This window comes from Hirundo rustica, chromosome 2 (assembly GCF_015227805.2).
Source record: "Hirundo rustica isolate bHirRus1 chromosome 2, bHirRus1.pri.v3, whole genome shotgun sequence".
NCBI classification, from domain to species: Eukaryota; Metazoa; Chordata; class Aves; order Passeriformes; family Hirundinidae; genus Hirundo; species Hirundo rustica.
This window is the reverse complement of record NC_053451.1, coordinates 94,555,267-94,569,301: the sequence shown is the minus strand read 5'-3', so window position 1 is coordinate 94,569,301 and position 14,035 is coordinate 94,555,267. Positions and strand designations below refer to the sequence as shown.

At 51.8% G+C, this 14,035-nt stretch overlaps 1 protein-coding gene across 2 annotated transcripts in view; it reads right to left on the bottom strand.

Annotated features, from left to right (window-relative positions):
• The window catches only part of IRS2 (insulin receptor substrate 2), a 29,012-nt gene extending 22,169 nt beyond the window's left edge, over positions 1 to 6,843 (bottom strand). Inside the window, exons 1-2 of one of the 2 annotated variants that reach the window (XM_040055067.2) lie at positions 3,015 to 6,843; positions 339 to 1,743 (exon numbers count right to left, since the gene is read on the bottom strand). In XM_040055067.2, coding sequence (XP_039911001.1) covers positions 1,718 to 1,743; positions 3,015 to 6,519 — 3,531 coding nt within the window. In that variant the 5' untranslated portion in view covers positions 6,520 to 6,843 and the 3' untranslated portion in view covers positions 339 to 1,717. Of the gene's footprint in view, positions 1 to 338; positions 1,744 to 3,014 lie in introns of those variants that run through there. The other variant, XM_040055068.2, reaches the window with a different exon arrangement.
• Positions 6,844 to 14,035: the final 7,192 nt, after the last annotated feature.

The window sequence follows — 14,035 nt, the reverse complement described above, 5'->3', positions numbered from 1 at the left end:
TACAAATAATTTCCCCTAAAACATTTATCCATATGAAAATACAACTACTGCTACAGACCTTAAGGAAGAACTTAAACTGATTTTTTTGCATCTGTTTTGCACAAATCAAAATCCTTAAAGAACTCAATACATGCTTTTTTACATGTATTTTGCACAAATCAAAATATTAATTTTCTGAGAAGGTAATTACAAGGAGCTTGTTTGTATACTCTGTATGTCAGTCTCCTGTTCTAAACATGAAACAAAAGTGGATTCTCTATAATTTTAGAATTATCATAAACCACTCAAAGTAAAACTTCTCCTTCTCTAAAGTAGTCAAAAAACTAAGTTTGAAAAAAGTGTGAACTAAACAAACAATGCTGATTATATAAGCCCTCTCTTGTGCAAATCAGTATTTTTTACAGAATTAGATTTTCTCAAATCTACCCGAATTACTACTGTTGAAATAATTTTGTCTATGCACAAAATACAGTTTTCCTTAAACTTTAAAAGTTTCTCAGTAAAAACTGAAATTCTTAGTTGTCTCTCAAATCACAATGTTTAAAACTCAAAATACATTAGCAAAACCCCGGGTGACCTTTTTAGGCACTGGCAGAAGACTTTCCATAAACAAACTTTAGTGTGAAATTCCAATGAAAACCAAAAGGGAAACTAGGAAATTTGAGAAGTTTATTATTTGATTAAGCTTACACCAAAGAAGTCCTTTATGATGTAATGCTCCTTGCCCGCGGCGTGACCTTCCCAGTTTGGCTGCCACAAGTGCAATTAACCTGATGCCCCGCTTTTGGTACCCAACCCACTGTTGGCTGAGGATGCCGGTGGTGTGAGGTTCTTCCTTACTACCTTGACCTGACTCTGGTTCCATCCATCCATCCCTGCATCCCGTACCTCTGAGTGCACCCTACAGGCTGGCACCCTTCTCAGGGAAGCGAGGTGCTGGAGAAGACAGCCCACCTCCTACAGATAGGGTCAATCCCAACGAGCCTCCCCGCACCACTCCTCCATGTGATCTGCGTTTAGAAGCTTACGGGAAAGAGGAAAAACAAACACACATGCAGATTAAATATTAAAATAAGGCAAGCCTATAACCGTCCTTGGACAAACACACGCAGCAGCAGCACGGAGCCCTCTCCTCTGTAAGCCTCGTACCACATTAACACGGCTGCGTTCTCTGCATTATCCTTTTGTTTACAGGATGGGAAGGACAGCGGTCGTTTCCCTCTCCTTATCTGACCGCCGCCGCTCCCATTCCCGCACGCCGCCTGCTGCGGCCGCGCTCCCGCGCCGGGTTTTCCCGGTAACCGCCCCCCATCCTCCCCCAGGGTCAGCAGCTTGGGGAATGCTGTGGAAACAGCTCTTTCCCAACACCGGGCTTCACTTGCAATTGGGGTTGTAGGTGGCTCAAGACAAGCTCCTCGTTTCTGCGAAAAATCCGTTTGCAAAGCAGAGGGGCTTGACGATCTGCTGGCGCCCGGGACCGCCATCCCAAGGCCGGGCACGGAGAGCGGGGGCTGCAGCGTCCGCACCCGGCTCGGGCAAGCCACAAGGATCCTGAAAGCGACCCCAGCAAAACCAAAAGCAAGAGACAAATAAGGCTCGGCCCTCAACCCTTCCAGTCATTCAGAATAAGCCTTCATCTTTTCAAACTCTGACACTGCATTCAACAATCCTCTCGTCTTAATTAGGTTCAAAGCTTGCTCTGCAAACGGTGGATCTCTCATCTTTTCCATCTTCCTGTACTTCCTATCAAAAGAGAAAATATTTTCTTCTTCAAAATCAACTAGCTACTAAGGAAACACAAGGGGAAAAAAAAGAAAAAAAACAAACCTGCAAGTGGCTCTTACAAGCTTTTGCTGTTCACTTGTTATCAATGCCTGTACCAGCACTGTGAACAGAGAAGTGATACCCATTCTCCAAGCAACTACCACATGGCTTGTCATTTCACCCAGCTATACCCATGAATACATATCACAGCTATCTATGCTTAAGGGTTTGACTACCATCTCTCGCACAAATCCAAGAGCCAAGAGAATCCTTGCAAGTGTCTCATTATGAACTTTTCCTCCTTCACAGGCTGGCTGCTCTGTGGCCTCCTCAACTGGCCCCCAACTATGTACAAATCCTCACCCACTGAGAGAAGGTGGAGTACTGTTCTGGGGAAGAAGGAAGGGCATTTCTTTCTTTCCTTTTTTTTCTCAGCATAACCAGCACCTAATTAAAGGAATAGCTACATACTGAAAATCCAAATTCTCTCTCACCCTAAATTTCAGATTTCTTCAGTTTGACATCCAACATTTGCAATCCACGAGCCATCAACTGGAACTTTGCTGCACACCAACACAAGGCTGGGCCCTTAAGTGAAATAGGTGATACAGCATACAACAGCTCAAGCACATAGTGACTTCTGGAAAGAATTACCATTTCTTAAATTCACATTCCATGCTCACTATGATATACTGTTAAACTTTTGAAAGAGATAAGGTATTTCAAAACCATTATATTAAATTTATCCTTCTCGATTTGATATTACAGACCTTCTCAGCTAAAGAGCCCAGGATTGTTTCTGGAATCTGATGTCCTCAGTGAAACAACGGTTTTTTTCTTTAACTCAATCATTTTACATTTTTTAATAGTATTTAGAAGTTGCATTAATATAAACTATTTAGGTCACATTTTCCAAATACTTTCTAAACTCTTACTTAAGAAAACTCCACAGCCCAAACACAGAAACTTGTATAAACAGCTTCTCATGGGGTACCCAGAAGTATAAACACATAATAATGGCACAGGAGTATCAAAACATGAATAAATATTCCAAAATTAAACCTTTTTCCTCATACAAAGAGCCACCAAGTTCCTCCAAGACTGCTTATTACAGGACATGTAAAAAGGGATAAAAGTGATTTTTAAGGAAGCAGATAGGGAGAGTGCTCTACACAACAACACACAACCCTGTGATGGTAAACGCAAAGCACAAACACACGCAGCAGGCACTGTCAGACAGAGCTACTCACCTTTCACAGCACTGGCTTCTTTCAGGTTATGAGACAGAAAGTCTATGCTGGCATAGGTGCTCATCTCTACTCCATTGATGCCCCCATTCAGGAGGTGCCCAGCTTTCAACCTGGACTTGTCACAGTTTGCCAGGGACCCATCCACCACATCAATGGCGATGTAGTTGAGGCCATTCTGGAAGCCAGCCGAGGTCTCCCGGCACATAGGACTGCTACCCTGCTCCTCCTCCAGGCCTTCACTTTTCCTGAGGGACACATTCTCCACCGAGGCTGAGTTGTGTCGTTTGGGGTTGTGTGCGAAGGAGGGGGACACTGGGGTCACAGTGGTGGTGGAGGAGAAAGTTTCTGAGCTGTGCCTCCTCCGCCCCTGGGGATCGGCCCGGATTACTTTGGCCCCCCTATTCGGGTCTGGGGGAGGGCTGGAGAGAATGAAAGCCTCCACCCCAGAGAGGGTGAGCCTCTTCACACCAGATGTGGGGCTGGTGACCCGGGCACTTTCTGGTTTCTGAACGATGGGTTGAGGTGGGGTAGTGGCCATGCCAAATGTCATTTCAGTGTAATCACCACCATCAGATGGGCTGGATGAACAAGCCACCCCCACAGCCGCTTTCAGGTAGCGCCCACTCGGCTGGCTGGTGCCGGAGGAAGAACCTGGAGAGAGAGCTTCCAAGGAGCCCACTGAGACCGTGCCCGACTGGGAGGGTGACTGTGACCCGAAGTCAATGTTCATGTAGTCAGAGAGAGGGGAGCGCCTCTGCCCCGTGCCTGAGCCCAGAGAGGAGGCTGGGCTGTCAGCAGGCAGCGAGGGGGGAGAATAGACGGCAGCATCCCCAAAGTCAATGTTGATGTATTCACCGGGGCTCTTGGGCTCAGGCGGCAGAGGGTGCTCATTCATGCTGGGCAGCATCGTCCGCAAGGTCTCCAAAGAGAGGCGGCTGGGCCGGGCCACCCGCTGGCACCGCTGGCTAAGGAAGCTCTCGGTCCGGCTGTGCCGCAGGGGCGAAGGCACCGTGTGGCTGGAGGGAGCGAAGGTGCCTGCAGGGAACTGGCTCGCTCCGCACACTGCCTCCTCCGGGATCATCCTCCCCGGGGAGTTCATGAAGACGTACTGATCGCTGTCCTTTGCCAAGCCCTGGCTCTTGTAGGAGCGGGGTAAGGAGCTGTATGAATAGCAGCTGGGCTTTGGGGGCTCGCTGGACCCGTGCCCCGCAGGGGCAAAAAAGAAGTCGGGGGGGGTGAGGGAGGGAGCTTGGGGCCCATTCTGGGGTTCTCGAGGGGACATATTTATATAGTCGCCGTTATTCAGCCTTCCATCTGAGCTCTCCACAGACAACTTGGAGCCGCACCACATCCGCATGTACCCGCTGTCATCAGGGGAGCTCTCCCCAGGCGAGCTGGTCTTGTAGCTGCTCCCGTTCCCCGGGGAACCGCTACCCACCCCTGCCCGGGGCTGCAGGATCTGCTTGGGGGCAGACACGCTGGTGGGGCTCATGGGCATGTAATCGTCGCTGCCCCGGCTTCCCGGTCCTAAGGCTGCGGCCACGCCGGGGGTCATGGGCATGTATCCGTCATCGTCCCCCCCTCCTCCCCCCACCGCCGGCGGGCCCAGATTGGTGCTGCTGCTGCCGGAGCTGCGGTGAGAACCGATCTCGATGTCCCCGTAGTCCTCGGGGTAGGGGGTGTAGGTCACTTTGGGGGAAGCCCCGGCTTGGCAGGAGGGGAAGAGGCGGCCGGCGCTGCCGGCGAAGGTGGCGCGCATCAGCGTGTACTCGTCGAGGGAGGCGGAGGAAACCTGCGGCGCGGCGGGTCGCTGCCGGCACGGCGTGGTCAGGGAGTAGGTCCGCTTCCGATGGCACCTGTCGCCGGCAGCGTCGGGGCAGGGCCGGTAGCAGAGGCGGCCACTCGGGGGCCGCTCCATCGCCATGTAGCCGTAGAGGTCGGTGCCGCCCCCCGGATCCCGCACTGGGGGGGTCTCGGCCACCGACTCGGGGGTGTTGCTGCGGTTGCTGGCAGTAGAGGAGGAAGAGAAAGGCCGGAGGTCACCGCCTGGGCTAGAGCCGTACTCGTCGAAGGACATAAAGCCGGCGTCGCTGGGGGAGCCGGACACGGAGGCGCTACCACTGGACGGGCGCTGCGGGTGATGAGGGTGGGAAGGCTCGGAGCCGAGGCCGCTACTGGAGGAGAGGCTGATAGGGCTGGTGGCGGAGGGCGGCGAATGGGAGGCGGGCATGGACATGGAACGGCTGCTCTGCAGCCCGCCGCCGCCGGCCATCACCGGGAGTAGCTTCCCCGCCTGCCGCGCTCCGCCGCCGCTGAGCGTGTGCGAGCGGCTCAGGGGGGTCCGCACGGGTCCCGGGCTCATGGGGCTGCCGGCCGCAGAGCCCACCCGGCAGCCATCACCCTCGCTGGCCGTTCTCACCCGGCACGGCGTGCACTTGCTGCCGGCGCCGGCGGCGAGGCTGTCGGTGCGGGAACGGCGGAGGAGGCCGGTCTGGCTGGGAGGCAGGTTGACCAGGTGGTGGTGCCGGCGACCGGGCACGGTGATGGGGTGGGTGGCGGAGGCGCCGCTGCCGCCGGGCCCGCCGGCCCCCCCGGAGGAAGAGGAGGAGGAGGACTGGCTCTTGCTGCGGGGCCGGAACTCGGACAGCTCCTTCAGCGCCTTCATGGCCTCCAGGATGGTCTCGTGGATGTTCTGGGCCACCACCGAGTCGTCCGCTTGCATCCAGAGCTCGCCGGGGCCGGTGGCGGCCGAGCGCCCCACCTCGATGAAGAAGAAGCTGTCGGAGTGGCCGCAGCGGCGGATGTTCATCAGCTGCAGCGTGACCGAGGGCAGCTCGCAATTGAGGCGCACGAACCCAATGGTGCGGGCGGAGAGGCAGAGCCGGTGGACGCCGGTGAGGTTTTTACTCTGCCCCAAGCCCTTGGGCTTCAGCGTCACCTGCCAGACCTCTCGGTAGGCAGCGGTGGCCGGCGCGATCAGCCCGTAGTTAAGGTCTTCGCCGGCGGCGGCCAGAGAGGCGGCGGCCGCGCCGCAGGAGGCGGAGAAGGGGGAGGCGAGGTGGCGGTAGGGAGACCCCTGGCAGGCCGCCTTGCCCTCGTTGAGCAGGTCGGTGAGAGCCCTGTACCAGCCCTCCTGCTCCTGCTCGTTCTCGGCCGCCACAGCGAAGTACTCGTCCTTGGTGTAGAGGGCGATGAGGTACTTGTGCTTGGCGTCAGCCCGCTTGTTGATGTTGAGGCAGGAGTCCAGAGCGATCACCCGCTTGGGCGCCCCGGACTTGTTCCTCCATTTCTTCTCGCTCTCGTAGTACTCCAGCCGGGCGCCCCCCGCCTCCTCCCCGCCGCCGCCCGGGCCGCGCAGCACGAAGAAGCGCTTGTGGCCGTGCTTCTGCTTGCGCAGGTACCCGCACTTCCTGACGCCCTGGTTGTTGTTGTTGTTGTTGTTCAGGTTGGGGCCGGGCGGGGAGCTCAGGGGGGGCAGCAGCCCCAACACAGCGGGGCTCGCCATCCCCAGCCCCGCGGCGGGAGCGCCGCCCGGCTCCTCTCGCTGCTGTCGCCGACGCTCCCCGGATCCGGAGCCCGAGCGCGGGGGGGTGGTAAAAAAAAAAAAAAAAAAAAAAAAAAAAAAGGAAAAAATGAAGGATGGAGGGAAGCAGGTAAAATAAAGTTATTCCTTCGTGGAAGAGCGCGGTGCCCGGAGCCGCAGCGGGATCCTCCGCTGTAACACTCCTAAGCAGCGGGTGCTGCCGGCGGCCGCCCGGCGTCCTCCCCGGCTCGAGTACCGGCGACGCGGCTAAGGCTCCACGACCGCCGCTGCTGCTGCCGGCGCCGGCGGGAGTTTCGCCGTAAGTAACACATCGCGCACCGAGTGCCCCAACTAAAGAGCAAAACAACACGTGACCGCCGCCTCACCGAGGCGCTCACACACCGAGACGGGGCGGGGCGCCGCCGCCGCCGGCACCGCCCCGCATTGGCCGCCGGGCAGCGCGAAGGACGGCCGCGGCCCTCAATGGGGCGGCGGGGCGGGCTCTCGGCAGCGAGGCGGCGCGACGCCGTTGGACGGCGGGAGCCTCGCCCCCCACCCCCTTCCCGCCCCTCCGCCTTCCCGCCCACAGCCTCCGGCCCCCCTCGGGCGCAGCGCGACGCGTCGCCGCCGCTGCCCTCCGCGCACACGGCGCGGAACGTGCCGGGGGCGCGGGCGCGGCGGAGAGACCCGGCACGTCCGGCGAGCCCCGGCGGTGCCTCTCGCCATCTCTCGGGACGCGGCGGGGCGCCGGCGGAGTTCGCCGAGGCCGTATCAGGTGCCGCGGCCCCGCCGGGCGGAGCTTCCGGCCGTGCGTGTGCGCCGGGCGCCCTCCGCGCGCCCCCCGCGCGCCCCCGCACACACGCGCGTGTGCGTCAGCCCTGCCGCACGCGCGCGGCGGCTCCGCGCGCTCCTCCGCCCGGTGTGTCACAGCGCCCACGCCGCGCGCCGTCGCCCCCGCGCCCCCGCCCGCGGTGCCCGCTCCCCGCGGGGCCGCGCCGCTCCCGCCCCGTGCGCCGGGGAAATGCCACCCGGGGAGGGCCGCGGGGCACGGGCTGCCGCTGGTAGTGCGTCTTCATTAAACAGCACGAATTTGTCCGGGCGCTTCGCTTTCGTGGTGAATAAGGGCAGCGTCCGCATTTCCTCTGGAAACCATCCCGGCCCCGTTGGGGGAGCGCGGCGCGATGGTTACGGAACAAGCGGCGGCGGGGACAGAGCGGCCCCAAGGGCCCCCCGCCTCCCTGCTCCCCTCGCCGCCGCCGCTCCCGCTCCCTCAGCGGGCGTGCGGGGGCTCCGCGGGGCGGGGAGTGGCGGGGGCGGGGGATGCGAGGTGTCGCGCTTGTTTACAGGGGATCCGCACGCTCGTCACCAGGCGGGCCGCGCCCGGGGATCAATGAGCGCCTTTCTCTCCCCTCCGCCGGAGGGAGGTGAAGGGCGGAGGGGCCCCGGCCGGGGTGGGCGGCGGGAGGGGCAGGGGTCTGTATGAGGCGGGAGCGGGGGAAGGAAGGGGGAGCGCAGGGGCCCAGGAGGGGGCTGCGGGGCGGGGATGCCGGGCTCTGGCCCCCCGATGAGGGCGGTCTCGGCGCGTCACCGAGCGCGCAGAGCGGTGCGGGGAGGGCTGCGATAGTAAAAGTCTAGAGATGAAGGGAAGAGGCTGGACTGACACCGTCCAGCCTGTCCCTAACCTCAGCCGCATCTCCGCCCGCCTCGGGAGCGGCTGGGGAAGCCTCCTTTTGCACATGCCCTGGAAGAAAAGTGAGGCTGGGGTCACGCAGACATCCATCCGTGTTTTCTCGTTTCCCCCTGGAGTGCTGTCGGACATGCTTTCATTTGTCGGCCTGCGCCGAAGCTGAAGCATCCAGGTTTGCGAGTAAAGACGATGGGAAAAAAAAAAAAAAAAAAAAAAACAAAAAAACCCAAAAAAAAAAAAAAAAAAAAAAACACCACAACAAACAAGGGGAAAAAAAAGACGAAAGTGATGCGGCGCCTCCAGCTGCCGCCGTGCGGGGCCGTGGCTGAGCTCTCGTTCCCCATGGGGAAGGCGGCCGGGCCGCCCGCAGCCCGCATATACTGCTGTCGCAGCTCAGCTCCCTCCTGCACGAAATTCTCCGCGGTTTGGGTCATAATAACTCATTTAGAAATTAACAGCTGTAAGGGGGGAGGGGAGTGTGATTGGAAAAGACCACCTCACTGTAGATACCGGTATGTTGCAGTGAAGCGTCTGTCTTATGAAGGAAGACCTCTCTCATCATCTTACGGAAAAATAACATTACCATTAGGTAGTAGTTATCGGGGTTTATTAATTTTTTTTTTTTTTGGGGGAGGGGGGTCGTGTCAACGGAGTTAAAGAAGTAATTTGAGATCAGAGGCACCGACCCCTGAAGCGAGAAAAGAGTGTAACCTTAGGCAAGCTACCCGTGACCTCTCTGTACCTGTGTGATTCTGTATAGAAAATGATGCTGATAATCTTTACTGTCCTTTCAATGTGCTTTGATTTCTGTATCTGGAAAAAATGCATAGAATTGGTAATTGTAAACTTAAATTATATGTAGTGATTGCCTAAGAAATCTCAGTGAGGACAGCTTCATATGAAAACTCAGGAATAGTTGATTTTCTGGCTATGACTGTAGTGGGCCAAACTGTTTCCTGTATCCACACTACCACAGACATAAGGGAGTTAGTTATCTAACTAAAAGTTTCTTGCCACTGGGTGATCTGTGCCTATAAACACAAACTTTTTTCCTGCAAGTCTCTTGGGAATGTGAAAATATTTTCCCCAGACATTTATGAAATATATTGGTGAGCAAGCATTCTTAGGTATGAAATGTAAAAAAGATAAATATTATTTCATCTACTTGATTGTCATATTGTCATATATGTTATTCTTGACCACGTGGGTAATACACATTCAATATACTAGCTATAGCAGCACAGCTTTGTTTGTAAACAATTTCTGTGACAAAGACATTAGGATAGACTAGAATCAAAGGTTGCAGTTTATAGTATTTATTTCTACACTGTCATTAATATATATTTAGCAGCTCATTTTTCGCAGTGGTTGATTCATAACAAGCATTTTTTTTTTTCCATAGTGATGTTTGGGGTTTGTTTTTTAATGCATAACTGCAGTACTAAACACAAGAGGTGGGACTGAGGCATGTAAAATTCAGGTTAAAAAGTAAATTATTTCATGACCAAAACTCTGGAATAAATGATCCTTGTTTACACAGATGATCTGTCTTATTCAGAGTTCTCTCTGAACTCCTCTGAAATGTTTTTCAATACTATATCCCTTCTGAAAAATTTTCACAGCCATTTCAATGTAATTACGGGCCATTTAATTACAATAATTGCACCTACACCACTCATCCACCCCACCTTTCAGCTAAATTTCACTGGTCCTACAAGCTGGCTTGTCTTATGATTTAGCTATTCCTGTGCATTGTGTAGCAATGTTTGCCTTAAGTTCTGAAATAAGTGGAGTTTCAGAGATACAGAGGGCTGTGAATTGGTATTAAGCACAACCCATGCACCCTTCTTCCACCAAACAACTTCAGGCACAAACATAGGGGTGACCGAATCTTTAGTAATGCAACAGATTTGCCAGAGGATGTTTGCTAAAATCATCCCTATAGAACAATTTCATCATCCTGAAAGAAAAAAATTATGCTGTTTTACCTTCCCATTCCTTTTCTTCTGTCATATTACCCTATCCCAACTCTATTTCACCACATTGACTTTCCAGTGTGAGATCTTCACTGGGAATGCTTTGCTAATATTGAAGTACACTAACCAAAATAATTAGTTCTAATTATTAGCATCTTTTCCGCCTGCTAAACTATGCTTTTGCCAGCATACCAGGCTTCAGCCATCTTTTTCCTTCAGGAAAAATAAACTGTCTTGGGTAATGGTCAGATTTATCAAAATATACTATCTATGTGAGGAGCATTTGCCATCAGTTATGTCAGTCATAAAATGTTACCTCTGTCCACCCTAAAATGACAGAGGCATGCCTAGAAAATGATAGACCTTGCTTTTGGCAATGAAGTTTAGATACAGCAAATACAGTTTTGTCGGCACAGAGCCCTGCTGATTGCACATTCCTATGCTGCAAGTACTTGGGGTTCCTTAGCTGTATTAAAAATATATATTTAATTTCATTTATGTATAAATGTATTTAAACTTCATGTTTTCATTACTGAGCTATATGGATGGATGCTGAACACTGGCCAACAACACTATTTTGCAATCAATGAACTTCTCAAGCCTTTGGTGGATTTTGCTTCGGAAGGCTGTTTGTCTGAGTAATAGTTAAATGATTGAATTGATTACTTCTAGGGGCATGCAACTGGTTTTAGTTACATCTGGAAGCTTGATTCTACAAGCCCAGCACACGCAGGGTCCAGTTGGGGTTTTCTGTTGTTTGTTCCCTGTCCCTCTCCCCTCCACCTCCGTTAGGGGGATTGAAGCATGAGGCCCTGTGAATATATAGCTATATTTAAATACTGCCCAAAGTTACTGCCAGTTACTCAAAAGACAGTTTCTGAGAGACTGAGTAGGTTGAATTTCAAAATTTGTAACATCCTTTAAAAATATGTTTTTCCTTTCTTCTTATTCTAAACATAATTTTGAAATATCTTGCAATATCAGGATAAGGAGTAACAGTTGAAAGGGATGTGTTTGATGTTTGGCTTGGCTGTTGCCTTCTACCTGTTGCCAGGTTCACAGAGCTGATGGTAGTGAAGCCATGAGAAAAAGGTGCAGAGAGGGATTATGTGCGTCAGCAACATTTTCTTATATTATCAAGAGTACAGTTATCTATTCCAACAAAACAGAATGATTTATATTTTGATGTCCTTGAACTTCTACATAAACAGGTGAAGTCAGTTTATTCCCTGGTACATTTATTTGCATATTCCTGATACAGTGTCATTCTGGTTATACATTTCATAACCTGAGTGTAAGAGGACATGAACTCCCATCAACTTGTTTCTCTCTAACCTTTCTCAACTCCTTTGAGTGCTAATGTACCATGACTGTGCTACTATCCAGTTGAGAAGTGTGTTATTTGGGAGGAAGGACAGGCCATCTTTCCAGATAGTTTTATAAACGACTTTGTTGATACTGCTCATTTAGTAACTTCTAACAGCAGGTTTTATTCTTTTAGAGCAAGACTAATGCTAAATGATGCCCTTATCCTTAAAAAGGGGCTGCCATTTGTTTTCCCCCCACTGCTGTCCTTTGTAAACAACTATGGGTGGCTCTGTACAAGAGGGAAAGATACTCAGAAATCCCAGACTCTAAAAATACTTCTTTCTTAAGTAAAGACTACTTGCTTCCATGAATATCGCACCCCCAGTTTTCCAGAGAATTCCAGGTTAAATAAATCAGGGTTACAGTTATGCAGCTTTATGCATATTCAGTAATTCTTGAAGCAAATAATACTTTGATTAATTATTTGAAATACATACAGAAATAATGTTGATGTCATTACCTTGTGCGTTCTTATATGGGAGGGGGGATTAAGCTGAGGAAAATCTGGAGCAGATTTTAGATTATTATTTTTTAGTGGTTTGGTTTGTTTTGGTTTGGTTGGTTGGTTGGTTGGTTGGTTTTTACTAGGACTTGGATTATTTTCTTCATTTGGATCATTTGTTCCTCAGAATGTGTATCTCAAGCGGTAGGTTCAGACCCCCGGTGTCCACGGGCAGGCTGACACACTCCCTGGTGGTGTTCGGGGAAAGCCCCGCGCGAGTTCGCGGGCCCTGGACAAGGAGTCAGCTCTGCTCCCAGCGACAGGTGAACCCCAACAGCGGGTTCTCGCAGCGGCAGCGTGTCCTCGGCCCGCCGGGGCTCCTGGGGCCAGCCCCGCCGCGGGGCTCCGCGCGGAAATAGCCGCGTTTCGGTCCATCGCCCGGGGCGAGGCTGGGAAGGGCCGGGGGCGTGCGGGGGGTGCGGATCAGCTCCTGCCCCGCTCCCGCCCCTTCGCTGCCGGTGCGAAGATTACGCACCGGGGGCTGATATGCGTCAGCGCTTCGCAAGCACCAGGATTTTCTTCCTGGAACATCTATTTTTGTTGGTCGCGGGTTTTATTTTGGCTCGGGTTTGGTTCGGTGTGGTTTTCGGTTTTTTTTTTCCTTTATGTGTGCGGTGGTCGGCGGCGATGGCGGAGCCGCAGGGCCGCGGAGCAGCCCCGGGCCGCCCCCGCGGCGGGGGCAGCGCGCCGGTGCGGCCCCCCCTGGCGGCACCGCGGGGGCACCGCGGGCGCGACTCCGGAGCGGCGGCGCTCGGGCTCCAGAACGCCTGCTCTTGCTGTTGCTGCTGTTGGTTTGTTGGTTTCTGTTTCGTTCGGATTGATTTTTTTATTTATTTTTTTTTTCCCCCTCCCGGGGGAAACGCTGTTTTTCGTTCCTACTGGGTTGTTCACTGATTTAGAAAATATTGTTGTTTAAAGAAAAAAAAAAAAGGAAAAAAAGGAAAAAAAAAAAAAAAAAAAGCCTGGTAGAATACAACCAGTTCTGTCCTGGAGGAAAAAGAAAAAAAAGCGTTCGTGAAGCAATGGAGACGAATATTTTCGAGCAATAGTTGAAGTCAATACTTCTCTTGCCTTTGAGAACATATAGCACTTTTTGCCTTTTTAAAAAAAAGTTTTGTAATGTACTTTTCTGACCTGTATGGATAGCCAAGATCTACGGTCCTTTAGGTTATTTTTCTCTCCAAGAAGAGAACGAATGGTAGAATTCAATATTTATTTGATGCAATGTTTACAGAAAATTTGCAAAGCCTCATTTGCCCAAACACCATAGGACTTGAGCAGAAGAGGGCTTGTTTGTTTGTTTTCTGCTTTTTCAATTCTGTTTCTTACTAGGTAGCATTCTGTTTGAAAATCTATTTCTTAATTTTTTTTTTTCCCCTAGGAAAAAAAAAGAGAACTTTTCCTGTTCTTTTCTGAATGCCCATGAAGGCTGTTCCCCAGCAAAATCATTCCAGTCATTCAGCTTTCCCCTCTGCCTTACAATTCATTTGGCTGTTTGCCTTTGTTTCACATGGCCTTTGCATCTGCTTTAGGTAGTAGCTTTTTTTCTTCTAGCCTTTAAAAAAAAAAAAAAACCAAAAAGCTTTAGAAAGTTGCCTAACTTCCTCCATCATTTATCTTGACATCAGGATAATTTTCCTAACAGCAGGGGAAATGCAATTCTGGAGTAGACTGTCAAGGGGTTTTTATAGAGTCCCTATGACTAGAGGGATTTTAAAGTGCACACATATTGCTCAGGAATGACACAAGTACAGTTGTCCTGACTCAGGGCAGTGTGATAGTCTAGATGATCTCATGTTTACTTCCAGTCCTATTTTGTTGGATTTCTGTGATATATACACCTATAAATAGCTCCAGGATCATTACTGTTGAAAGAGAAAAGAACAATCTTCCCTTTCTCTCCCTCAATCTATTTTTTTTTTCTTTTCTTTTTCTATCTGCTAATTCAACTGTGCAAAGTAAAGA